The sequence below is a fragment of the Belonocnema kinseyi genome, chromosome 2 (genome assembly GCF_010883055.1).
Source record: "Belonocnema kinseyi isolate 2016_QV_RU_SX_M_011 chromosome 2, B_treatae_v1, whole genome shotgun sequence".
NCBI lineage: Eukaryota > Metazoa > Arthropoda > Insecta > Hymenoptera > Cynipidae > Belonocnema > Belonocnema kinseyi.
In genome coordinates this window covers 86,541,740-86,568,997 of record NC_046658.1, presented here as the reverse complement: position 1 = coordinate 86,568,997, position 27,258 = coordinate 86,541,740, and the positions used below count along the sequence as shown (strand labels likewise).

At 29.8% G+C, this 27,258-nt stretch overlaps 2 protein-coding genes across 2 annotated transcripts; both read left to right on the top strand.

Moving 5' to 3' along the window:
* Positions 1-9,697: 9,697 nt before the first annotated feature.
* On the top strand, positions 9,698-11,543 carry LOC117167178 (zinc finger X-chromosomal protein-like). Its single transcript, XM_033351904.1, has 2 exons — positions 9,698-10,147; positions 10,215-11,543. Exons 1-2 carry the CDS (start codon positions 10,087-10,089, stop codon positions 10,427-10,429), a joined length of 276 nt encoding a protein of 91 aa, XP_033207795.1. The 5' UTR covers positions 9,698-10,086; the 3' UTR covers positions 10,430-11,543.
* Positions 11,544-11,718: 175 nt separating this feature from the next.
* On the top strand, positions 11,719-25,979 carry LOC117182883 (histone-lysine N-methyltransferase PRDM16-like). The gene is made up of 6 exons (XM_033375996.1): positions 11,719-11,818; positions 15,444-15,727; positions 16,580-16,664; positions 19,915-20,145; positions 23,866-24,015; positions 25,531-25,979. Exons 1-6 carry the CDS (start codon positions 11,719-11,721, stop codon positions 25,977-25,979), a joined length of 1,299 nt encoding a protein of 432 aa, XP_033231887.1.
* The last annotated feature ends 1,279 nt before the right edge of the window (positions 25,980-27,258 follow it).

The window sequence follows — 27,258 nt, the reverse complement described above, 5'->3', positions numbered from 1 at the left end:
TTAAAAGTGATAAAATTCCTTGTTTTTTTAATTTCCCCTATTCTCGAAAAACTTTTCCTTTTCTCTTGAAATAATACTGCATTTAAACGTACATGATTTGGATTACGCGAAAAATTCTCTATAATTATGTAGTGTTAGTAAAAACTATAATAACCATTGTTCGTTTCACTTCTACAAAATTATTATATATTCAAAACTAGAATAAGCAACTGCGTGAAGTAAGAGTTATTTTTTTCTTCTAGAATGATTCATTGTAGTTGACGCAACTCTTGAATTTAAACTCAAAGTGTTAATTATCAAATTATTAATTATAAAAATCAAAATAATTAATTTTTTTAAATATTGAAGCACTTAACTAAGTTTATCAGCTGTATTGTGCAGTCTCAAACTTAATTTTTAAATCTTACCAATAAAAAATTGACAAATATTTATTTAGCGAATTACAAACTAAAATATTTAATAAATAAAAGAAATTATTTGAAATTATATTTTCGGAGAAAATTGCAACTCTTGGAAATAAATATGCAAGTAATTCTTATACCTTACAAGTATCATAATTTAATTAATAATGATGGTATTATTAAAAAGGAAAATAATTTTGATTATGAAGATAATTTTAGACATATGGAAATTGTTTTTTTAACCAAATTTATTTATTGTGCTTGGAATATGCCACAAAAATGCAGAATAATAGTTTCATTAAAGAAAATTTTCAGAACCTATTTTTATATTCGATGATTTCCAAGTTTGCAAATAGTTTTAATCAATTCAAATGTTTAAACAACTGATTAAGAACTTCTTTATAAAATAAGCGATATTGTGTCAGAAATTTAGAAAACTAGAGTATTCTCAACCTTTCCAATAAAACGTCAGAAGTGAATGATTATAATTTTTTAAAACATTTTATAATGTATTAAGAAACAAATATCAGTGTCATTAATTTCAAAATATACGAACTTTTCGTAATTTGGAATGAAAAAAATTGAAATAAATATAAATCGTTTAAACAATTTAAAAGTGCTTTAAACGAAAAACATTATTTTTAACATTCTCTTACTGGATTATTATTTTAAACAAATACTAACTTATCATTTAAGGGGAAAATACAAGTACAAATAAACAAATAATTGTTTAAACAATTTAGAAATAGTTCATAAATACTTTCAAGCTGGTAACTTATAGATTACAAAAAATTCATCTTCAGATGATTAAACAAATTCCCGTCTTTAACATGAATTTTTAAACTTCTATTTTGCATTATTCGGAGAATTTTCTTGGCACAATATATAGGGGTGGCGGTATCCATATTGAGTGAAAAATAATTTCGCATTACATTTTTGGACTACATTAATGAGGACATTCTCCACCATTTCAAACAAATTGAATATCGAAAATATATGAAAACATATTATCGTTTATCTTTTTCCAAGAGTAACTGAAGGTTCAGCCCATCCGTTGTACTAATAAATTACAACAAATAATTCCATCCTTATCACAGTAAGAACGTTATCACACTTAACCGTATCGACCCTACCAAATTATTTTTCGGTAGAGAAAAAATTGACTGAATGAACTGAATCATGAACCGATAATTTTAAAATATTTTATAACATGTTGTAATCTACGATATGCATTGTTTATAGCTTAATTTTATTTTTGTGAATAAATAAATATAGCATGTGTTTATATTCACAGCATTACAAACACGTATCCTTTATTTCTTATTTATTATTAAGTTCTTGTTTGCTAAAGTAGTATTTTATTTAAAAATGATCGTGCACAGAAAAAAATGAAGTTTAATTTTGGAAAAAGAAACGGATTCAAAATATACTAAAACAATATTGAACCATAATTGTTTCATACAGAGCAATACGAATATTGTAAGAAATTCAATTGTTTATTAGTTTTGACATTGATGAAGAGAATGAACATAACTGCAGTTCAAAATGAGTTTGTAAACAAATTACGTGCAAAACATAGAAACGCTAGTTTTTTTCTGTGTGTGGATGCATTAATTGCGAGGGAGATCGTTGTCAAATGTAAAACTAATCTTTGGTGAATTTTCCCTGATGAAATTTCCCTTCTCGAGATTTATTTCAATAATTTTTTTTACTGAATTTCAGGTCAGGAACCAAGCATGCGAGAATATAAGGTATACTACCAAAATGCATTAAATCAACCTTTGGTAATGTTCCAATGTCCGAATTGCAACAATGTTTACAAGTGGAAGAAATCGTTGATCATGCATTTACGATATCAGTGCGGGAAAATTCCACGTTTCACTTGTCTTCACTGCGGTACCAGAAAATACCAGAAGATTCACATTGTCAACCATATAAAATCATATCATCCTGACTTGCCTGAATTGTTTTTAGACAATGCGCAATAAAATAATAGTTAAGAAAATAAGTTATTTAATCATGGGAAAAGATATTATGAACTTTGCAGTTTCTGCTTGACAATAATCATAAAGAATAAGTCATTTTTTTTATTCTTCTACAATGCTTTACAACCTAGTAATAATACTGTGTATAAAATGTGTGTATTTTCCATTTCTTACTTATGTATACGAAATAAATACTTTTATTTAAAACTACCTGCACAAGTTTTATCAACCTGAAAGGAAATGTTAGTTCAGAATTGGCTTCGTGTTGTTTTGCGTGTTTTTTTGTACGGTATATACTTCGGGAAAATAAGAACAATTTTCAACAACAAAATTCGGATCATAGTTCAGCAGATCATCTTTGTGTTTCAGATTCTATCTCACCATCGCCAGATGCATATTTCGATAATTTCTCTGCTGTTACTACCACTTCGGTGGCAAATCTGAAGGAGTCGAAAATAAGATCTTACAAGATCGAGATGGAAAAACCGTTCCAGTGTAAAAAATGTGGTAGGGGTTTTGCTTTGAAAGGAACAATAAGTCGTCACTTAAAATACGAATGTGGTTTGCAACCGAGATTCCAATGTCCATATTGCAACCTTATTTCCAAACAAACTTCTCCAGTTTATGCACACATTCGAAGGAAACATCCTGGAGAAGAAGTTTACATTTACGATCTTAAACTTTAGAAGCTCTTATGAATTCCGAAATTTCATATTCTTCTTAATTTCACGTTTACAAAATAAGAAATAATATTTTCTTTTTGTACGAACTGAGACTGCTACATGCTTTTTAATCCAAAGCCCCTATTAATTTCAATTTCACAAAAAAGGGGGAAATTATTTTTATACGTTTTTAATGGGCATCAAGATTTATAAGTTGTATGAATATTTCAAAAATGTCCACGATATTTATATCAATTTCACTCGCCAGTAAAAAAAGTATTAAAATATAAGTCTGCGTACATTAGAATAATTGACTTTCTTAGTGACATTGTACATTTCCTATTAATCGTTAGTTATGAATAAAGAAAGAACAATTGAAATCTACAAGTTCCTGAAAAGAAGTTACTTAAAAATGCCCTTTGTAGTAAAACCTACCTTGTAAAAAATCATGTTATCGTTGCACTAATCAAACTATGTCTCAACAAATACTAATTCTGTGGTCAGTCAATGAACGGAATTTTTACAAGTAGAAATATAATTTTTGCTTTCAGATCTTATGATGATGGACAACTTCGTCAGTTTCGTAGGTTCTGGAGTGGAAGTACAAAACGACGTGTACAACTTTCGACCTCAGAAGAATTTGTATTATTGCCCAAAGTGCCTTCACGGTTTTACTTTGAAGAGCAATAGAAATCGACACTTTAAATATGAATGTGGGAAAAATCCGAGGTTTCAGTGTCCATATTGTTCACTGTGCTCGAAACAGACTTCACAAATTTACTGCCACATCAGAAAAAAGCATCCTGAACAAAGAGTCTTCTTCGTAGATTTAGAATCGCCGATTTTATCCGGAAATCAAAAGACAACTTTTTGATCAAGTTACCGAAGTACTTTTCGAATATTTAGTTACTGAATCCATTTTAAATCAGTTATGCTGCACACTTGAGGGAAATAAGAATTTTTTGAACATTTTATTTATTTAAACCATTTCATATGCCTCTGACGAACAATGGTGATAAGTTTATATTATTAAAGGAATTCGAATTTAATTAACCGAAGTGTTGCTAAAGGATATTAATTGTTATTTGAAGACATTTGTGCTTACTTTTGACAGCATAAGAAATTCAGCTTTTGTTTTTTGATCCTGGCCAGATTTATCGTCTCTTTTCGTAATCCATCGTAAAGTTGGAAAAATGTTCAAAATTTAGAACACTGGAGCGATGTTTTTGAAAAAAGGCGTAAAAGTTAAAAAAAAATAATAGAAGGATGCTTTACGTGCAGAATTTTTTTTGTGGGCATAGTTGTCCTTTACGCAATATTTTTTGCGATTTGTTTAATGTTTTTTTTTAAGATAACATTTTTGGGAAAATAAACAAATTCTACTGGTTCTAAACTTTTTCCTTATGCATATAGTCAACAATTAATTGACAAGAAGAAATAAAAGCTGGCATTACAGAACTAGATAATCAACTAAATCGGACATTTTCAGGAAAGAGTAAAAATATTCTGCAAAATCTAAATCGCTATTATAAGATGAAACAAAAATCAAAACCTGAGCGGTGTTGTTAAAACAAGGCCTAACAAATTTGATTTGAAAAAATTATCTAGTTTTGAGGAAATATATGTGGATGTTGATAATCTCAAAGTGACACTAACCACAAATCAAAGTAGGGCTCCTTTGCAGATTGTGATAAAAAATGTAATATTCAGTTTAAATAAAAAATAAAATCTTACTCCCGAGATATTGAGTTTCAAAATGAGAGTAAACAAATTTTTTTCTAAAAAACTTTCCAATTTCGAGTAAACCGTCGAAGTATTTTGAAGTTATAATTTCACAGGTTTTGAAAATCGGTTTTAAATAGCGATTGAAGCTCGAATTGTCAATTTTTCACTAACATAACAACTTACTCGCGAGATATGGGGAAGCCTAATAAGCACTAAAGAAATGGTTAGTTAGGCCAATTATTTAGTTCGTAAGATATGGCACTGCTATTTTATTAGTTGATACTGCAATTTTCTTAATTTGTACAACAATTCCATTAGTTGCAGTAACTATTCAGTTAGCACCAGCAACTAAGTAAATGGTTGTCCCAGCTAACACAATAGCCGTACCATACCTTACAAACTAAATAGTTGGCCCAAATACCCATTTTTTTCAGTAAGAATAGCAAATTTTTTATACAAGCGTATTATTCTGTTCCGACAAACTCAAAATTTAGTTTGACGGTGAAACACTGAGATTTTTTTTCTATATAAGGGCTGTAAAGAGACCAATTTCTATAAAGAGAACAATTGTTTTAAAAACTGTGCTATTATAACTTCCAAGATTTTTGAATGGTTTTTTCGGAATTGACTAACTTTTAGATCAAAATTTCTTAATAATAAATGTAAATTATAATTGCTTGCACAACTTTGTAAAGGTTTGCGTAAAATAGGAAAAATTGTAGTTTTTAGTATATTTTTTTTTAATTTGAGCAAATTACACAAAATTCTGCTATGATCTGCAAGTTTTTTCAAGATTTTGTACACTTTTTCACAATAATTTCCATTTTTTACATAAAGGGCGAAATCCCTTGAGATTTTTATAAATAAATAGATTTTATTGTGAAAATCGAGTTGATAATACATTTCGACCAGGGTTGCAGTTTTTGCGAACAAAATTGAAAAATATACTCTTTGAAAAAAATGTTGGGAAAATATACCGCTAATGTGTTGATTAAGGGCTTTTTCAAAATATAATTGTTAAATATATGCATTTCCTCTGAAAAACAAAATATTTTGTAGGAAGATACTGCGCTTTAAATTCCACAGCCTGCCTGATTTCAAATAGATTCGGTACTATACTTTTGTTTTTCGAAAATATAAATATATTTTACGACTTAAGATAAAGCAACTGAAATCAATGTGTTATTACTCATTAGTTAGAAATTAGCTTAAAATAGTTATTTTAGATGAGTTAATCATCAAGATCTCGAAATTCTATACTTTGTTTTCTAAAAATATTTACTATTGTCAAAATTCTTTTGTTTCTACATTTGTTATGATCTTGCATTGCAACTTATTCCGCGAATAAAATATTTTTTTATATAATCTACACTACTTACGACCTACTTTTCCTATAATGGGCATTGTAAAATATTGTTGTTAAAATCGTAAACGAAGGCTTTAGTCATAGTCAAAAAGTCAAATGGGACGTATGATATTGATGCGAAATGCAGACACTTAATTGTGATATGCCGATTGGAGGTAATGCTTATTAAGCTACGAACAATGTTATTTTGTGCTGTTAAAGAGTTAAATAAATTGTGAAATGAAATTTCCTAATTTAAAATTTAGATTTTAATGCCAGATGTACATTTTTTACAAGATTGATAGAAGATATTGGTATTATTTTTGCAATAAAGCACTATCAACTTAATTGTTTCTATCAGCTCGTAGTGAATTGTAAACCTGTGTAGTTGAGACTTTCTCAGGGGCAGAGTTGTTAATTAAAATTCTGTTCTCTGATTCCAGAGGAGTTAAGTTCGCGATATCCCTTCAGGGAATTCGGAGCCAGTCTGCTGACTGGGAACTTCAGGAAAGAGATGACAACAAGGAAGAATTACGAATGTCCCAAGTGTGGCAATGGGTACAGCGCTATGAAAAGTTTACAAAGACATTTGCGTTATGAATGTGGAGTAAAACCTCGATTTAAATGCCAATTCTGCGAATATATTGGAAAGCAAAAAGCTCATGTTAAAGACCATATTCAGAGAAGACACAAAAGCAACTTGATTTACGTTCTTAATCAGCCTGGTTAATTTAATTTTTCTAAATCTGGACTTCCTTCACTCCTTATTTTATTTTATTTTAGGTTCTTGGCTGTGAAGTATAGATTTTATTGTTCTGTTTTGTATTTAGGAGAAAAAGTTAAAAACAAATTTCAAAGTGATCCTGAATAGTTTTTTATAATATTAATGTGAGCACAAATTTATAAATTCGAGTACTTTTGGACTGAATGAAAGTATTTCGAGAAAAATAAAATTGTCTATGAGATGCTTGGGGCTTTAAATTATTCGATTATCGTTTATCTCCCCTCGAATATATATTTTTGTTTCGTTCTATATTTTACCAACGATTTTAGAAGAATAATTCGAAAAGTATTTAATCTAGATTTTTAAAAGAAAGCATGACGGTACTGAAATATTTCAAAAGGCACGTAATAGTACATAAATAATGCATTTTTTAATTTGGGTCTCGAGTCTTTAATTTTCGATTCGATCTAAACGGCGATTGGTATGACTTTGCAAAAAGGAAAGCATGAAAGTACGGTTAAGTCGAGTCTCTCTTCTAAATAGAGTTCTCCATAGTTTTTTTTCTATTTTCAACCAATGATTTTGTCTCTAATTTATTTTCTCTTTTATTTATGATTTACAGGACCACTTTCGGGTTTGGTGTTGCCGAAAGATCTACAAAGAAACTATCCAGTGTTGCCTTTGATTAAAGATTTTGCTTCAATCTGGCTAGCAAAGCAGCAACGAAGTGAATATTCTTATCGGTGTGATCAATGTGGAAAGGGTTACCAACATCGAGCAACACTTCTAAGGCATACTAGACATGAATGTGGGAAAGATCCTCAATTTCACGTAAGTTTCAAATTATTTTCCTAATAATGTGATCCAGTGATTACTGAGGTGCATAATGATATAAGTTAAAAAAAAGTATTAACAATTAATAATTTATATAATGTTTTTTTTTCTTCAAATTTTTTTCAGTGTCCCTACTGCAGTCACCGCACAAAGCAGCGTGGAAACTTGTATCAACATATTCGTACTAATCATCCTGGCAAAGAAGTTTTTTGCGGCGAAATAGGAACGAAATAAAAGTTAAAAACTCAACATAGAAACCCAAGTAAAAATATTGTAAATTGCAATATGTATTTTCAAAGCAATCCTAGAAGATTTGACAAAATGTTTAAAACATATTTTGTCAAGTAAATTTTTAAAATGTTGTATATAAATTCATAGCTTCCTATACATTTTTTAGTCGGGCTGCATGTTCGAGAATCCACTTCCAGTTATTTTATTTAAAATTGCGTTTTAATAATAATTTAAAATATTCCTTTTGAAGAACATTTCATAATAAATGATTACTATTATGTCAAGACTTAGATTTAAATTCTATCTCACGATAGAAAGATATTTTACTCAGGTATTTTATTGTTTTATTTAGAATGTATTTTGATATTAGTCTCGCTACTGTAAGTTTTTTCTATCGAAAAGTTTTTTTTTTAATAAACTAGAAAAATCCGATAAATTTGAAGTATTATTAATTTAATGATATTGTTTATACTGTACTGAAATCCAGAACACTGAATGACTTTTGTCTAATTTTGTAAGTAAAAAGTTTGTATAGTTTTTGAACACCCTGAATTATTTTCCTGGTCCAATTCTGATTAAAGTTTTTGATGTTTTTTCAGGTTCTTCTTTGCCTGCTTGGCGCACTAATGATATCATCTGGGACATTTTAGAGTCCGAAATAAAAAATTTAATCTTTTTTTAAATTATCACATTAGGTAACAACAAAGATCAAGTAATAATTCAGATTAAAGAATCGGGTTTATTTTAAGTGGGCAAATTGTAAAATGAGCATTATCTCATTGAAAAACGATAGCGAAGTCTAGAATATAGATAAAAATAATTAAAGAGTGTTGGAAAGCTTATTTAATTCTGCGTTAAATGAGCATTAGTTGAAGTAATTTGGCCTTTTGGGACTTCAAATACCACGTGAAACAGACAATAGTAAAATTACGCGTTTGAAGGAATTTTACACGTTACCACAAAAAATTATTATTTCATGAACGTGTGAAGATTTTTCAATGTTTAGTGGCTCCTCTAAGAGTTAAAGTCGAAGTGAAAGATTCTTTGAACATCGGAATTGAATTTTTTTCCTTCTCACATGATAATTAATTTATATTCTGGATGTCGCTATCAAATTTTAAAGTTAATGCTAATTTTGAATATATCTTCCGGTCAGAGGCTCGATGTTCTCCGTCAGTAAAGTATGTAAAATTTGAAACTGAAGTCTGGCTTCGAGTCTTTAAAAGGTTAAAAAAAATTGAAGTTGCATAAGTTTGTAAATAGGAAGATGAAAACAGTGACGAGTGAAAATATGGAAAGTAATGAGTAAGTCATAACAAACCAAAAATTGTCAACCAAATGTAAATTTAATGCCGATATTTAAAAATAAATATGTACAAAAAGATTAGTTGAATTGTGTATTAAACTCCCAGTAGATTTTCCTTTAGTTTTTCTTGAATAACATTTTTCTTTTTAAAATTTTTAACACTTGAATTTTCTCTCTGAATCTTGTTTTTTAACATTCTATTTTTTTTAGAATCTTTCTTGAAATTTATTTCTGGGTCTACAAATATCGATATTTGGAAATTAAATTTTTTCACTAATATTAATTTTTGTTTCAGGTGTTTCAAGTGTTTCCTATACCTGCGATTTATGTGGTCGCTCGTTTGTTTGGCCATCAAGTCTTCGTCTTCATCAGAAAATGGCATGTGGAAAAGTTCCAGGTTTCGCGTGTTCCTTCTGCGATTACAAATCGAATTTTAAGGGAAATATGAAGCGGCATTTGTTAAACAGGCATCAGATTAACATGTGTTGATGATTGGCTTTAATAATTAGGAAGGGCTTTAATAGTTAGGAAGATTGTGATAAATTAAAATTCTTAACATTTGAAATATATATCTTTTGTGTTTTAAAGTACCATCCTTAAAATATCCACTCCTGAAGATTGAGTTTTAAACACATTCTTCAAATTATACCATTCACGTTTTGATAACACGTTTGTAATTTGAATGCAAAAGAAATAGCGTTATTATTTCACGATTGGATACGATATTTGATACGATTAATCAATATTCTATAATTTTCTTTGACAGCACAGCATGTAGATTGATGTATATTTTGTTGTAAACTACACATTGAAATTGAAGCTTCCTGATATCTAAAATTTTGCACATGTCTCTGAAAATATGAGTTTGATGTAATGTTTATTAGGCCGTGTATACGTTCATCGAATTTCGATGGTCGTAGCACAAACATTTTCGGTGAGCGTAGAAACTTCGTTTTTTTTTAATTAAAAAAAAACTTAATTGAACTGACATTCTTTTCTAGATGTTCCATTGTTTCCAATTATGAGGCCTCGGATGCATGTTTGTCCAAGATGCGGGCAAATGTACTCGTGGGCTTCAAATCTTCGAAAACATCTGAAAATTGGTTGTGGATCGGTTACCTGCGAGACGCACTTCTCGTGTAAATATTGTCCATTCAGATCAAGGATCGAAGCAACTTTTCTGAAGCATTTAATTTCGGTGCACAATATCAAATAAAGAAGTTATATTTTCAGTAAAATGTATTATTTTCGAATAGAATGAAGATAATAATTAATTATAGAATAACAGGTGAGGCAATATTGAAAAGAGAACATTTATATGCCATACTATGAAAACTGATATGAGTTATTTTATTTCTGTAATAATATGCTAGTATTTCGTCCTTAGATTGTAGAAGAAGATTTAAATTTCTTTTATCTATACTGTATTGAGATGAATCTAGTCAGCGTAAATATACGGCGAGCTTAATTCGACAGTATTAATTTTTTCAGTTTTCATCATGATTAACTTTACATTTTAGAACTAGGGTTTTTTAATTAGCTAGATTGTGTTCAAAATATTTTCTAATTGATACTGTGGAAGATGAAATGAAAACTGTATATATTTTTGAGTCAAGACCGTATTTAGTATATTATAAATTATATATTTCTTTTTAAGGGTATATTACTTTAGTATCAAAAGGGATGTTAGATTATCAGGAAAAAGAATCAAAACTTACGTGATACGTTTTTTTTTTAAATATGTGATATTATACTTTTGATTTTTAACTAACGATTACTAAATATTGTAATCGCTTGAACCAAATTTCTAGAGTATCGTAAAAACTTTGATAAATCTGCAAAGCAATTTTTGTAGTTAAAGGAAGGACATAATGATAAGGACCTCGACGCGAATATTTTTGTAAAAATAACCAGATTTACGGACACCCTAAAAAATATGTCTTTAAATCAAAAAAATATTGGATTTGTATATTGTCAGAAGGATGATTTGCTTATTTTTAGGTAGTGCATTAGAGCCACTGTTAAGTTAGCCTGCGAGCGCAGCTCCGCTCTCACATGCTTAGCTGCGAGAGCCGAACTGCGCTCGTCAGCAAACAATACAGTGACTCTAATCTGCTCCCTGCTATTTTTTTTATTCCTAGCAACATATTTATCATGGCAATTTCTTTTAATTAATCTGCACAGTAATCATTCTCGTCAAGTGTACTTACGTAGATTTAATTGTATTTAATTTTACATATATTTAGACTATTGTATCACCCGTAAAGTAATGATCTATGTAATAATTATTCTGATACTGATTTTTAAATAAATATGATGTAAATATCAAAATAGTTGTATTATGTTTTATTTTCTGTAGATCAGAACCTTTTTCATGGATGATGTAACATACTAACATCTTCTATTGTAAATAAAAACGTGTTTCATGCTACTCAGTCTGTTAGGGTTTTAAAAACTTCTTAATAATCTGTACTTCTATTTTAATTTTTAGTAACTTACCAACCGATGCTTCGAGGAGGATACGCGACGAGAGCATCTGAAGATAGAGTCAAACTTGCGATGGAAGCTATTTCAAATGGAATGTCTTTGAGGAAAGCACAAGAACGTTTTTCTATTTCAAAATCTGTACTACATCGATATAAAAAACACGGCATACCTATAAGCGTACAGCAGCGAGTTTATGTGAAAAATTATAAATCTTATTCTTACTTAAAAAGCACTTAAAGTCGTTTTTTAATTATGTTCGCACTAATTCAAAGATTTAATACTTCACCTATACTGATACTTGAATCAGGGCTAGGGATCTTGCGGCTCCTCAAAATAACCCCTCAAACAAAATTGTTAATAAAAATAAAAAAAATAAATAAAAAAAGACTCAGTGTTAAAAGTTACACATATTGACATTAAGTGCAATATGAATGAAACATATAATTTCTTCTAGATTTTTTTCGCTGAATTCAAATCCGAAAACTAAATATATAACATACGGTTTTTGAGAAAATTGAGGTCAAGATAGGTTATAAACTGGTTTTTGGAACCTTTGACCTCACCTATCTCAAAAACCTGACGCGTTAGAGAGATTTTGGATCATCCAAGTTGTATTTTTTTGTCGACCTGTTTAACGATTGTCATCGTTATATCATGTACCTTCGTGATATAAACTTGCTACAAATATTATATTATATTATATTATATTACAAAATGTACATTATATTAATTTATATAGCAATAAAATGCAGAAAAATATCTACCCTAATTTTTTAGGTCTAATAACATATCTTATTCATGGAAAAAATATTCTTTACAAAAAATATTTTTTAATTTCGCAATGAAATATTTTCTTATATGTTTTGGTTTGTTGTTATTAATGATGCAAAATAAGGGATATGTGACTAATAATTTGTGAACTTTTTGTTTTAGATTGGCGTTCAAAACTAGAAGGACGGATGAAGTTAGGCTTGACTTATAATTGCGCCCTGTGTGGAGTGCAATTTAAGAAAAGAAGTTTCCTTCTAACACATCGAAGAAAATCTTGCAAAAAATCGACTGAGATTACTACAAGCAATACATATAAATGTGTGTATTGTGGATATGAAACAAAGTTTAAATACAGCCTTCTGAAACATCTTTCCAGAAAGCATCCACGTTTGCGGCAGTTGCTTTAATAAGAGTTGGCACTTTTACCAATGATCTATAAAATACCCAAAAATTTCTTATTATGATTATATTATATTGTAAGTAGAAAGTGGATTAGCGAAAATCTGAAGTTAAGTGACGAAAGCAGCTCGGCTCTCATACTTGTCACTTAACCGATGTTCTCCGCATGTGAGAGCCGAACTGCTCTCCTCAGTTGACTTCAAAATTACGCGAATTCACTCTCTAATTATAAGTCTATAGCAATAAACTTAGTCATTTAGTTTATCTCTGAGTGATAATTTCTGCGTCACAATTACTAACAAAGGAGTTTAAAAGTATTTAAAGTACTCTGTTCTTTTTTAAAGTTATTATCTCCTGATACTAAAGATAATTAATAACTATCGATGATATAAAGGAATAATGAGTTTGTTTAGAGTTTCATGAGGCTGGTAGCTTAATTTATTAATATTTTTTTGTGTTTGTGATTAAGAGTTGTACAGTTCTGCACTTCACATGCACATTTTTGTTAATGCACACAATTCTTTTTAGAATCTCTACTCAGTATGAAAGAAATATTCATTTGGAATAATCATAAAACAGATCGTACTCGAATATATTTACATCAACTATAAAATGTTGAATATTGGAGCATTGTAGGACAATGCAAAAATAATATGCATATGTCAGCTTAGGAAAAGTTTGATTACAAATATTATTGAAAAATTAGCCAAATCGGTGGACAGTTTTTACAATAACTTTATTATTGAAGACCTGACTGGATTTCTTCGCAATTTTCTCACTTATTTATCAATTTTATATATTAATGATTTATTTTGGTAATTATATACACTCTAAGAGTGTATTAATCATAAGAATCGTCAGTGTCTCTTCGATGTATTATAAAAATTGATTATGTTTTACATTTTCTGACAATACTCATGAAAATGTTTTACTTTGGTAAATAAAGCAGCTGAAATTATCTTGGTCTTTTCATACCAGAAGTAATTAGCTCAGAATATCTTTTCTTCAGGATTGCAGAATTCACAATCTGAGGTATCGTTTTTTTATTTTTTGTTAATGCACTTTTTATCTGGAAACTTCATCTAATTTGTATTGTTATTCTACTAATTAATTAATAATTATATATAATTAATATGAAGCACGTAAGATTTGTTGTTTTATTGTTTAGAATGATCTTTTCATGACAAATTTTAAACCTTTCCAGAATGGCCATCTGAAGAATTTCAAATTGGTCCGAAGATTTATCAGTGTCCTCAGTGCTCGAGATCTTACAAGGTGAAAAGGTCCTTACGTCGGCACATAAAAGTCGAATGTGGAAAAACGCCTCAACATCGCTGCCCTTTTTGTCCCCACTTCTCCAAATACAAAGCCAGCATATTGAAGCACATCATGCACATTCATCCCAATTTGCCTTATACTTAAGTTTTTATTTTATTTATTCTTGATCGATTACTCATCTCGTTATTGTGATAATTTTCATAACTGTATATTCTCGTCTTGTAAATAAATTTGATGAACATTCATGTTAATTACTGCGACTGATTATTTTCATACTGTTGCAAAAGAGCCTTTAGCATTTTTCTGAGTGTTTTATTTTTAATAGTCAATATAAAAATCGTAAAAGGACCATTTAAATTAAATAAAAAATGTTCTTATTGTAATTTTGGTTTTCTTTAATCTAAAGGATTCATGCAGTCAATATTATTTCTTTCAGTTCATTTAATTTTTCAATGGAATTTTGTTATTTATTTTTAAACAGATATAATAAATTTAAACTTTATATTCAGTTTATATTATCGGAATAATTATGTTTAAGCCGCTATTGCTCTGTAGATTATTAATGAAATTATAAAATTCTTGAAGTTATACATTATTACTGTCCTTCCTTTTAATAATAAAAAATATGTATTGTTTCAGCAATCCTAAAATATTCATATATAATAATAACAAATTTTCCTAACGTTGCGAAAACATACTTTTTGGTGTAGAAATAAAAAAATATATCAAACTCCAATTCTGCTGTAAACTGTTTGAACTATTTTGAACGTATTTCATCGGCTAACCTGTAAAGGATAATTTTTAAAAACGAAAATTTCTTTATATTTTTACCTGTTAGTGCCCTTGATAAGACTTTATTATTGAAACCTAATTAAGCTTACTTGCTACACGTTAATCAAACTTCATTAAGTAATTTAAGCTGGGTATTCATAAAACTTGAAAGTTTTTAGTCCAGAAGTAGCTCGTCAACTTGACTTAGCCGGTTCTAATTGTGAATACTAGATCTATTTCCGCTTCTGATTACATATCCCAAAAGTCATTTTCAAAATATGCAAAAGAACAAACTTTTTTTAACCCTTTTTCCTAATTGCGCTTTTTAATCAAAGTTTCTGATCTGTTTTACAACTGCCTAAACCATTCTTCTGATTACTATTGTATTAGCTACAATAACAGCATCTTTGCATCTATGGGTATATTTCTTCCACTTTTCTTCTGCTATGGATTTTTAAAATTGTGTATTTCATTCCGTTTAATTATAATATTTTTACTAAGGTTTATGTATTTTTTGTTCGCAGGTCGCAAGTACAACCCTTCGAATTGGACCATACCAACATTGCCAAGTTTATCCAGGGAAATACAACAGAGAAGACTTCGTTCGACAAATTTTGACTTGGTGGCGAATCCTTCCTTCAAGCATTTTATGAAACCGGGTGTAAAAAAATATCCTTGTTACGATTGTGGTAATTCCTTTGGCCTAAGGGCTACCCTTATGCGGCACAAAAATTTCGAATGTGACAAAGTTCTTATTAAAGGGATGAACAAGGCGCCTGATGATAAACCTTCAATAAAGAAGAGATACGTATGTTCGAAGTGTCAAAGAAGTTACACAATTTTCAAAAGTCTTTGGCGCCATCAACACTATGAATGTGGAATTGAAGCAAAATTCTGCTGCGATTTTTGTTCACACAAAACCAAATATAAAGACAGTTTGATGAAGCACATTATGTCAAGACATATGCAGATATTTATGTCCAATTTGTAGCCAGCGGTACAAACTTAAGATTTCAAAATGATTTTAAGAAATTTTTATTTATGTCGAATGTCATCCAATACTTCTAAGTTAAATGTAAGATTTTTTACATTAGATAGTATTAATCAAAGTTTTAAGAAATCGTACGATTAGTTTTTTATAAATGAATCCTGTAGGAATTTATTTTAAGAGATACAAGATCGATTTAAATGTTCCTTACTACAGATTATCCATTTTTGCGTTTGTTCAAAGGTTCTTATATGAATTAAGTAAGGTCAATTTTTTAATTATTTATCGTTTGACTATCGAAATAAAACAATACTCAGGATAATGCTTACTAGATTAGAATGATTAATGATAAGAATAAAAACCAGTGTAGATGTTATGTGTACTGTAATGCCTATAGTATGAAAGTGAAATAAATGCTTCTTCCAGCCAGAAGATTTTTAACAAACTTGATGGATTTTTGAAGATAACACCTTTTTACTTTCTGTCAGATTAATATTGAGATTCATAATTAAGAAATTATACTAATTGCATTACATTTACCGCAAATAATTTTTTCAGCTTTGCACTCATCGTAGTATTGCCGATTTCGCAGTTTGCAGGTTTGCTCATAGAAATAATTCTCCGCATCTTTTAAATTATTATTTGTCTTCAAAAAATTATTTTTTGTTACAGAACGCATTTACAGCTCATCGAACTGGACAGTCCCAACCTTACCCTCAACGTCAAGAGATTTACATCTGCGGCGATTACGTTCAATGTCGGCTATGGATTCAATATCTCTAACCAGTGGATCATCATACCAGCATATGAAAAGCTCGAATTGGAACTCTCGAAAATACCTTTGTCGTGAATGTGGTAGAACTTTTACCTTAAAGGCTTCATTAATGAGGCACAAGGAATTCGAATGTAACGAACGATTATTAAAAAATAACGTAGAACCTGGAGACGACCAAAAACCAAAGAAGAAACATGTTTGCAACACATGCAAACGAAGTTATGCTTTTTTTACTTCTTTGTGGCGACATCAGCGTTATGAATGTGGAGTGGAAAAAAAATTTGCCTGTCCCGTTTGTCGCGCTAAATTTGCGCAAAAAAGCAATCTTGATCGTCACGTGCGAACTCGGCACTAAAGTATTTTAAAACGTTTATTTTATCTCTTGCTTGTGCAAGTATTTTAGCAAAGATAATTTAAAAAGAGAAATTGTTTACATTGTTAATTTTATGTATAATAAATATAAGAGTCGTTTGTTTAATTTATAATTTTGTGATCAGTCTTGTAATGTATAATTTAAGTTTTACTTAAACGAGTAGCATTTTATATGAACAGAAGACGATAATCTTAAAAGGCAATATTATACAAGGATTTAAGAAAAATATTGTCCATTATTTAATCATCAATATTCAATATTTAATTTCAAGAAAGGAATATCTAGTATATTCTAGAATCTAGATGGGCTTATACTTATATTAAACATTTAAGAACTCTTTTTAAGTGGTGTGCAAAAGTGTTATTCTACCAAAGAACTTTGAGTTATTATGTTATTATTATTTAAGATATTATATGTAAATATATAAATTATTTTATATAATGTTCTGATTTATTCGGAACTAAAAGAACACATTACCGATGGACAGTATCTAATCATTAAACAGATGACCTATTAAAAATTTGCCTTAACTTTGAAAGATGATAGCGCCGAGCAGAATATAAATAAAAATGTATTTTTTTAAATCGTTGGAAAGTTTGCTTAATTTTGCGTTAAATAAATCCTAGTTGAAGTCTTTTGGCATTGTGGGTATTGTTTTATGACGAGAAAAAGGACATAATAAAATTCCGATTTTAGTTATTAATTTGATATTGTACAAAAGGGATCTTAACGGGTTCATGAAATTATATTTTTTCTCATGTAATAATTCAATAGCCATACGGCCAAATTACTTCAACTAGGACTTATTTAACATAGAATTAAATAAGATTTCAAACATGTACAAAAATAAATTTTTGTCTGTATTCTCGACTGCGTTATTACTTTTCAAAGTCAAGACTCATTTTTGATAGGTCAGCGGGTGATAGTATCGGACGCAAACTGTGGCATTTAGAATGTTAGATTAAGTGTTGTAAGAAACCTGTAAATTTAGTTTTAATAAATTCAGTCATCAGAAACCAAACTTTTCCTTTCTATTTTATAAAACTCTTTTTACAAACAATTGAAACTCTGTGTAGATAACTCGAACTTGATAAAAATTCAAATTTTATAAATTTGCTAACAATCGTCATTTTCTTCTTAATTTACAGATCGATCAAAAGCTGGCATATTCAGGTCCATGAATAGGAGTTCCAATCAGAAAAACAGTTTTAGTGACGCATCATTTCAATGTCCCAATTGCGGAAAAACGTACAAAGTGAAAAGAAATCTTACAACGCACATTCGACTCGAGTGCCAGGGGCAGCGACATTTCATCTGTCATCTGTGTGCTGCAAAATACACACAGAATATTAATCTCCGAAGACATTTACTGCATCACCATAACATTTATTTACCGCCTAAATTCTCTGTTCCTAGACGAATATTTGCAGCGTGATATTGAAAATTAGAAAAATGGTAAAAATTTTGTTTTGATTCTGGCCTTTGTCATCTGTTGACAAGTCCATTTTGGATAAATTTTAATCTTGTTATATTTGTGTAACAATTTTTTGACGTTAGTTTAAACTAAATGACTGAGTTTAAGTAATTTTAAGTAACATTAATGCCGGTACGTTGTATTAGATTTAGTGAAAGTGTGGAATTTATAAAGTTCCAAGTCATGCTGTTTTAATAAAAGTCTACTTTTTCTTTTCCTTATTTGTTTTCTAATTGTATTTATTTTTATACGTCAGCAGGCGTTTAAAAAAATGATGCTATGTAATAAGTCGTAGTTTAGTCAAATGTACACTGAATGGCAATAAAATTAAAATATGATGTACTATCTATAAATGTGGTTGATTCTTAAAGTTTTTATTTTTGTAGTCAGTTTCCTTTTAGTTTATCTGGTTATTGGGAACAAAAGATAATATTTTTCTTTAGTTTTTTTTTTTGTAGCTTAAAGTAAATTGGAATCAAGATACTATAGTGTGCAAAATATAGGCGAGATAGATAATTTTCTAATATGGAATTCATTTCTTTTCCAGGTTCTAACAAAAATTTTGAATTTGTTGGAGTGCCTTCTGAGCAGAACTTTCATCAGCAGGAAAATTCTCTTCCCAGTGGACTGCAATGTCCTACTTGTGGAAAAATGTATGCTTGTAAAAGGACTTGGCAGAGGCATGTCCATTATGAATGTGGGGATCAAAAACGTTACAGGTGTCATTTATGCCCTTCAAAATACAGACAAAGTGGAGGTCTACAAAGACACTTAAAAAATTTCCATAAAGCTGCTGTATCTCTAAGGGGACCAAATTCTATTCGTTTTGTCAACAGAAGGACTTGAATCCATTAAAAAAATTTCTTAGTCGATGCCAAACTCAATACAATTTTATTATCTATTCACGTAAAGCAAATGCTAAATTATCGTTCAAAAATGATTAATCTCAAGAGGTCACGCGCCTTTTGAAATAAAACTTTACTTGATTGAAATAAAAAATGCATTGAGCTTGCAAGTTTTTATTTAAATAACACTTTTTTGTATGAAAATGTAAGATGTATGTTTGTTTTTGTGTGAAAAATATTTGGTTATTTATGTATATTTTAAAGATTAGTGGTAAGTTATTTTCGAGAAAATATCATTGGCGTGATAAATAAAAATTCATTAAATATGGATACTTCTGATTTTTGAAATACGTTTCACAGATTCCTATTTATCTTTGCCTGTTGATGACAGAATTGGTTGTTGTTTCATAATCTGAAGATGAGCTTTAGGTGCTAATACTTCTATTCGAATATTTTTATTTCGGATTATCCTGATTATTAAAGATAATAGAAATTTCTTTTCGTGTGGAGGAAATGACATAAAAACTTAAATATTTTTAGGTAATCATCCTTGGACTAAGCTGCCAACGATCGTTTATCGAACAAGAAAGAGCGACCAGCGGAGATTGATTCAATACGAAGATGGATCGCGTTCAGAAAATATTAAAAATTCTGGATATAAGGAGGATTTCTGTTGTCCTGATTGTGGGAAACAATATGCATGTCGAGATACTCTGCGAAGGCATAATCGATATGAATGTGCAGGGGAGAGACATTTTTCTTGTCACATATGTAAAACTTCATTTACACAAAATGGAAATTTAAAACGACATTTAAAAAACGTGCACAATATTATTTTTTCACCAAAAGTATTATAGTGTTTACAAAAATATGTTTAATATTCTACTAGTCGGTTACAAGTGTGACAATTTTGATAGTATAGAGATCTTATTTTTGTACAAATTGTACATTACCCTTGAGCATGAGATTGCAATTTTTTCAAATCTAATCTATATTTAAATTCTTGTGATAAAACGTGCATGTTATATCTTTCAATTTTTATTTTGTTTTTCATTTTGTTCTTCAATTTTGCGTCAATTGTTGTAAATTGTTATTATCTTAGTAGCTTATGTTCTTGATGTATTGATCTGAAAGACAATAAAGTTGCGCGAATATTGAAAAAAAATTGTATTGTATATGAACCCAGCTTAGAGCAAGAAGTATAAATTTCTACTTACTCACTCGCGAATAATTATATTTTCAGAGCATTATTGGAATCCTATTTCCTCATCATCTGAGCACCAATCACATTCTTGGCGGCGGCCAAATCAAGACATTTCAACTCAAAGTGGACTGAGGAATGTGACTACAGATTCGGCCAAAACAGGCAATTTACTGTGTCGTTCTTGCGGAAGATCTTATTCATTCAAGCAAAATTTAATGAAACATTTACGTTTTGAGTGCGGAGGGCAAAGAAATTTTTCTTGTAATATTTGCAGTACTACGTTTACTCAAAAAGGAAGTCTTCGAAGACATTTAACAAACACGCATAATATTGCTTTGCCTTCACAAAAGCATACGATATGAATTTTTTAAATATTTATTCATTCAATAAATTATTATAAATTCAAAGTGATATCATGTAAGGAATAATGTAAATAAATGATAATTTTAGAGTTTTTATTATTATTTAGAATTTAGAAATATTAAAAAGTTTTCCCTGATTTTATTTTATATCTCGATTTCTCTCTTTACTCTAAATCTTATTTATCATTACATATTTATTATCATTATCTAAAACATTAGACGGTGTCTTCTATTCATACTATTAATCTTGCTAAATTGCTTTATCCTTTTGACTGCGTTTTGAGATTTTTATTAAATTCAGATGGTCTTTTTCAGACTTTTATGAACGAGTGATTGAGTCTGATCAAGGAAACAGCCGTCGAAAATTCATTTGCCCTTGTGGAAAAAAATACACGTTAAAACGAACTTTAACAAGACATCAGCGATTCGAGTGTGGCGGGAAAAAATTCTACTGCCAGTATTGCCCTGCCAAATATAGTCGAAAACAAAATCTACGACTTCATCTAGGAAAAACTCATAATATATATTTCTAGGAGTACGCAGTTTTAATTGCTTTAAAAGTATTATTAATTAATAATTATTGTATAAATAAAGTATTATTAGTCATGCAAAATAATAACTATAATTAAATTTTAACTTTCTTCAGCATAATACCCCTTTAATACATTGTTTTGTTTGTAATTTAGTACTATAAAAGATGCTGATTACATGAATGTTTTGCACGAATTTTGCTCTAGATCTTAAAATGTCTGTTTCCAGAAAATTTGATTTTTAAAGGCTTTTTCACTTACGAATTGAAAAATATACGATAAAAGTAATTCTTTTCCAGATTTTCATGAGAATCAACGTCGACTACGACGTAAGCACCATCAAAGGAAGTTAATGATGGGGCGAGATTCAAATCGAGATCTAAATCTCCGATGTTCAAGATGTGGGAAAGCTTATTCTACTAAACCTAATTTAAGAAGACATGAACGTTTCGAATGTGATGGACTTCGTCGATTTTTTTGCCATCTTTGTCCTTCCAGATACACACAGAATGGATCATTACGACTTCATCTTTCAAAGTCCCATAACGTTTTCGTACCTCCAAGGAAAAAGTTTCCATACTTTTCGAACTAAACTATTTTTGCTGTCAGTCTATATATAAAAGATAAATATAATCCATCATATATAGCAGAATATTTATACTTTGTATCAATAACTCCCGCCCGTTTGATCCGTTTTCTTTGATTAGACAATAGACAGTGTTTTGAATTCTGATAATTTTGTATTAAATTTTTGCTGCTTTCTACTTACTTTCTTTTCTTGATCCTTTTACTAGGACGAGAAAGTTGGTGTAAAATTAAATTATTCTTTTACTAAGTAATGAAAATTATTTTCTGTTTTCAGATTATTATGGAAGTTGTTTTTCCACTGGGGCGCCTGCTGGAGTTCATGAGATTCCAAATCAGCGTGATACCACTAGGGAGGGGGAAAATATTTCAAATTCAAAATTACACTGTTCAACTTGTGGGAAAGGATATACATTTAAACATAATTTATTAAGGCACGTTCGTTTTGAATGTGATGGTCAAAAACGGTTTCGTTGTCCTTTTTGTAGTAATAAGTATACTCAAAATGTTAGTTTGAGAAGGCATCTAATTCAGCAACACAATGTTGTTCCGCCATCGAAAAAAACGAGTGTCTATTCACAATCTCATCACTACCTTTAAAAATAGAAACTGGCTTTTAATTTGCATCAAATATGTTTAAATCCTCTTTTCTATTCGCTACCTTTTTACTTTTATTTTTTATATTTTTTTCATCAGCATTTGTAAAAATATTTATTTGACTTTTTAAGAGAATAATTGTGAATAAATTTTTGTATTTCTTTCAATACAGAATAGTGTATTTAAGATCATGGTTAATAAAAAAACTATCACAATCTTGATGTAGATGTCTTCAATGTAGATGGCTAATATGGAAATCTTTGCTGTTGATTGAATCGAAAAAGAATTTATAGGGCTGTGGTACAGTATTTCAGTATTTTTGAGATACTAGTACATGCCTAATTTTTGCTTTTAATTTATTTTTATTAATAGATTGACTTGAGGTTAATGCTGGTCTGAATTAAATTTTCTCTTCAAAATAGTTCTGATAAAAAATGGATTTTATTGCAATTTTGTTTGCAGTTTTTCTGGGTCAAACTTCAGCATATCGAGGATCACGTCACTCAAGTTATCTCGCCCCTGAAGATTTATCCCTACATTGTCATCAGTGTGGAAGACGATACAAAATCAAGCAAAGTTTGCTCAAACATTTAAAAAATGAATGTGGGGGTCGGAAAAATTTCATATGTGACATCTGCAAAACAACATTCACTCAAAATGTTAGTCTGCGTCGACATCTAATGAAGCACCATAACATTTACAAACCACCTGGAACTCGTGGTCGAACTGGCTCCAACTGAAAATTATCATATTGAAGATTTTATGCCTAAAGTTGTTTTACCCAGTGAATTAAAAATAAATATATTTTAATCAATAGTATTTCCGTTAATTTGATAAATTATCACTTTTAAATTGATCAGATAAAAAACAATCACATCTTAATTTGCAGATCATTTTCATCTGCCGAAGAAGTCTCAAGATCGATGATGGATGATGGCTAACCTTCTTTATAAAATCTCCTATTTCTGCATGTGTCCCATGTTTCTAATATTTTCAGTTTCAAAATAGAATTTCTGCTTCATCTGCGATTAACATTCCTTGCACTAGTTTTTGTAATTTTTTGTTTGTTTTTCAAGTAATTCCATCCAAAAATTGAGCATTAAAGTTATTTTACAAATTTGTTTTTATATTCTTCACATCATCACTGAAGACACCTTACATCAATACTAAATACATTGCATGCATTTTTTAACAATATTGTACGTTTCTTTAGTTTCAGACATCAGCTGCGAAAATTCGAATGAAGGATTCGATGACGAGGGAAGTCCAATCGATCTTGAACGGATTGAAGACATTTGTCAACAACGACAATCTTCTAGCTCGTGGTTCCCTGAGCCAGATAAGCCTTATATTTGCGCAAGTTGTGGGAAAGGTTACACTAATATTTTTACTTTAAATCGTCACCGAAGAACTGTTTGTGGAAGAATAAGAAATACTTCAGGAAAATGGAAATGTCCTCGTTGCTCGAGAGCATACGTCACAGAAGGGAATTTAATGCGTCATATTAAATTCGAGTGTGGGGTGCGAAGAAGGTTTATTTGCATCATCTGTAACCATAAATTCACCCAAAGGTGTAGTCTTTTAAGGCATCTGAAAAAATTTCATAATCAATAGTTTTAAAAGTTATTTCTCGTGAAAGAGTTATTACAAACAATGTTATTAAAAAAAAAAACTTTGTTTTAAATTTACTCTCCGGATGATTTCTAAAATTTACCAATACGAAATACTATGGATAGTACATTTTATTTAGATACAAAGATATTGTTACCAAAATAGTGTTGGAGAAAGAAATACAATTTTTATAAAAGTTACGATCAAATGTTGGTAATACAAGTTGTGAATTGAAGGCCAGTATTTTTTTTGTTGTTTTAAAATGTTTAATGTTTATGTATAACTTTTCTATTCGTTTTTGTAACCGGGAAAAAGTGATATAGTGTAACTTTCAGTTTAACTTTTAAATATCTAATAGTTTACAGTGGGGCTGAACTGCAAGACAATTAGCAATGTTGTCTTTATAAGCTGAAGAAACTTGCACCTTATACAAAATTCTTTTCTACTTTGGATGTAATTGTTTGTAAAGTATACGAAAAATAAAATGATGATATTTCTTATTATTATCTTTTTATTATCTTGTACACAGGTTTTAAGTTTATTATGGATAATTCAAAATAACCACCTTGGCGCATGAAAAAGATTAAAAATACATTTTTTTGAATCAGCTTTTATTAAAATATAGTAAAAGGAAACAAAAAAAAATCACTGCGAAAAGGTGGTTGCAAAAATGATATAATAATAATAAGGTTACTAAAAATGAAATCGTCGGGCTGTTCTTTCTAGTCGAATTATTGTTATTTTATTATTTTTATGCAACTAACTTTTCAGAGTAAATTATTTTTTTAATATGTTTTAATAAAGATTTGTTATAAAAAAAGGTTCATAGAGAATATTAATGTTGGTTGTTGGCTTTAGCGCCAGGTACATTTAAAACAATTAAATTGCTTTAATTGCTTTCAATTCACCTGACCCTAAAATAAGAAATTTATCATTGAGAGTCCAATACAATCCCCTAGCGATTATCATTTATTTTTTATTCATTATAATTGTTTTGAACTTAAATTTGATAGAATTTGGTATTGTCAGAGGAAATACGTATGTACACAGAGTTTTAAGGCGATCCGATATATTGAAGTGTATCAACATTGGAATGCAAGATTTGACTGTCATACATACAGACATACATACCCACATAGCAATTAAAATAAAATCTTGTAATAATAAAAAAATGCTCTCTTATGACAAATTGTTTCCTGTAAATATTTAGAAAGTTTTAGCTGTCAAAGTTGGGTTTTCTACATTGTTGTATTTGCTTTTGTTTCAGATACTCTCGTGTGGAACATGCAGCATTTAGCCAACAGCCAACAACTGGCAAAATACAATCAATTGGCGCTTGGTAGTACCAATGCTGCTAACTATAAATTTGATAAAGTTGGAATGATGCCAGCTCAGTGGATGTCTTCTCATATTATGCAAAAGCGACACATTTGCATGTTTTGCAGAAAAGCCTATCCGTTGAAGTCTCTGCTGAGTCGACACATACAATATGGTTGCAAAATGAATCCAAAATGCTCTCATTTTACTTGTAGCTACTGCCCATACAAAAGTTTGTACAAGGCAAATATGGAACGTCATATAAAAAATGTACACGATGCTGGTGGATTGAAGTTCAAGTGTGATTTGTGCAACTTCCGGAGTAGTTACGCATTTTGTGTTCGGAGACATATGAAAACCTTCCATCGCGTGATTATGGCTGATATTCCAGATCAGTAAAATCAGGCTTCGGGAGGTCCTGTTTCAAATGACACAATTCAAATCATTTTTTAAATAAAATTCCAGATATTATTCAGTGCTTCCCTAAGTCAGCTTTTGCTCAAATTGGTACCAAAATATAAAATATGATAATTGTATTCACTTTGTTTGTAGATATTAAAATCTACAATTAAGCGTAATTCAAAAAATGTATTTGTAACATTTTTCAACATTATAAAAAGTCTCTATAGTTATATAGAAAATTCTTTGTTTACGATATTCAATTTTTTTTCAGTAGACTTGTAAACTTTGGAAATTTATTACTCAAGCAAATAAATCAGGTTGGCTGAAAAAGATATGTATTATTAAAGTAAGTTATTTTATCTTCGAGGAATAATAAGAGGCGAATAAGAAGTAGAATGCTTCTATTCGGAAAAATATTAAATAATTAATTTGTAATGCAGGCATACTGATTAGATTATGCAAGTGAGTTTAAATTAAAATTTTTTGTGGGAATAAAAGGTTTTCTATTCTCCTGTTTCTTCCATATTTTTATGCAGCAAGTTGAATACGTAGATCTAGTAAGTCTTTCATATTGCTTACAATAAATGTTAAATTTTTTATAGTTTTATAGATTTACTTAGTTTGTTCTTTCCTTCCCTATAGAATTGGTGGAACTTCGATTTACCACAAAAAAACAGGATAATAAAGAGACTATCCCTGTGTTGTTTTGACTTATATTCAGCAGCATCAACTTAGAATTTTTTTCACAATTAGTTATATTCTGTTTGCATGCGCGCTTTGATTCAAAATTTGGTGAAAAGGCGTTAAATTACTTTCTCGGATGGTTACTGAAACTTCCACGATTGCAACATTCAGCAAATGGTCACAATTATCTGTTTAATCTTGAAAAAAAAGAATTAACAAAAAACAGATAACTTAGATTTTTTGAAGATCTTTAGAACATGAAAAATACAGTGGGCTCTCACCAAGCGCCTTTTTACAAGTGCCTTTCCTCTCCCTTCCATTACCTTCAAAATTGGTAAGCGCCTTAAGCGTGGTATTATATGCGCATGCGCGATACGGTATTACAAGAATCTGCCAAAGCGTCTCTGAGATACTTTCCGCTCAGCTTTATGTGCGTGGCTTAAATAAGCGGGCGCTTAGTGAGGACCTCGGTTCCGAGCACCGGTCGTTTTGTGAGAGTCAACTGTACTAGTAATTGCACGATAGTAAAATGGATTTTAAAATCAATAAAGTAGCACATTTTTATGATCCATTCTCCCATTTTTGATTAGAT

Excerpts from the sequence above, each read along its gene's own strand:
- LOC117167178 (XM_033351904.1), top strand. The coding sequence starts at position 10,087 with ATGTTTATTAGGCCGTGTATACGTTCATCGAATTTCGATGGTCGTAGC. Across the intron at positions 10,148-10,214 it reads TCGTAGCACAAACATTTTCG|ATGTTCCATTGTTTCCAATT; the intron begins GTGAGCGTAGAA and ends ATTCTTTTCTAG.
- LOC117182883 (XM_033375996.1), top strand. The coding sequence starts at position 11,719 with ATGCTTCGAGGAGGATACGCGACGAGAGCATCTGAAGATAGAGTCAAA. Across the intron at positions 11,819-15,443 it reads TTTGAGGAAAGCACAAGAAC|GTCGCAAGTACAACCCTTCG; the intron begins GTTTTTCTATTT and ends TTTTGTTCGCAG. Across the intron at positions 15,728-16,579 it reads CTTCAATAAAGAAGAGATAC|AACGCATTTACAGCTCATCG; the intron begins GTATGTTCGAAG and ends TTTTTGTTACAG.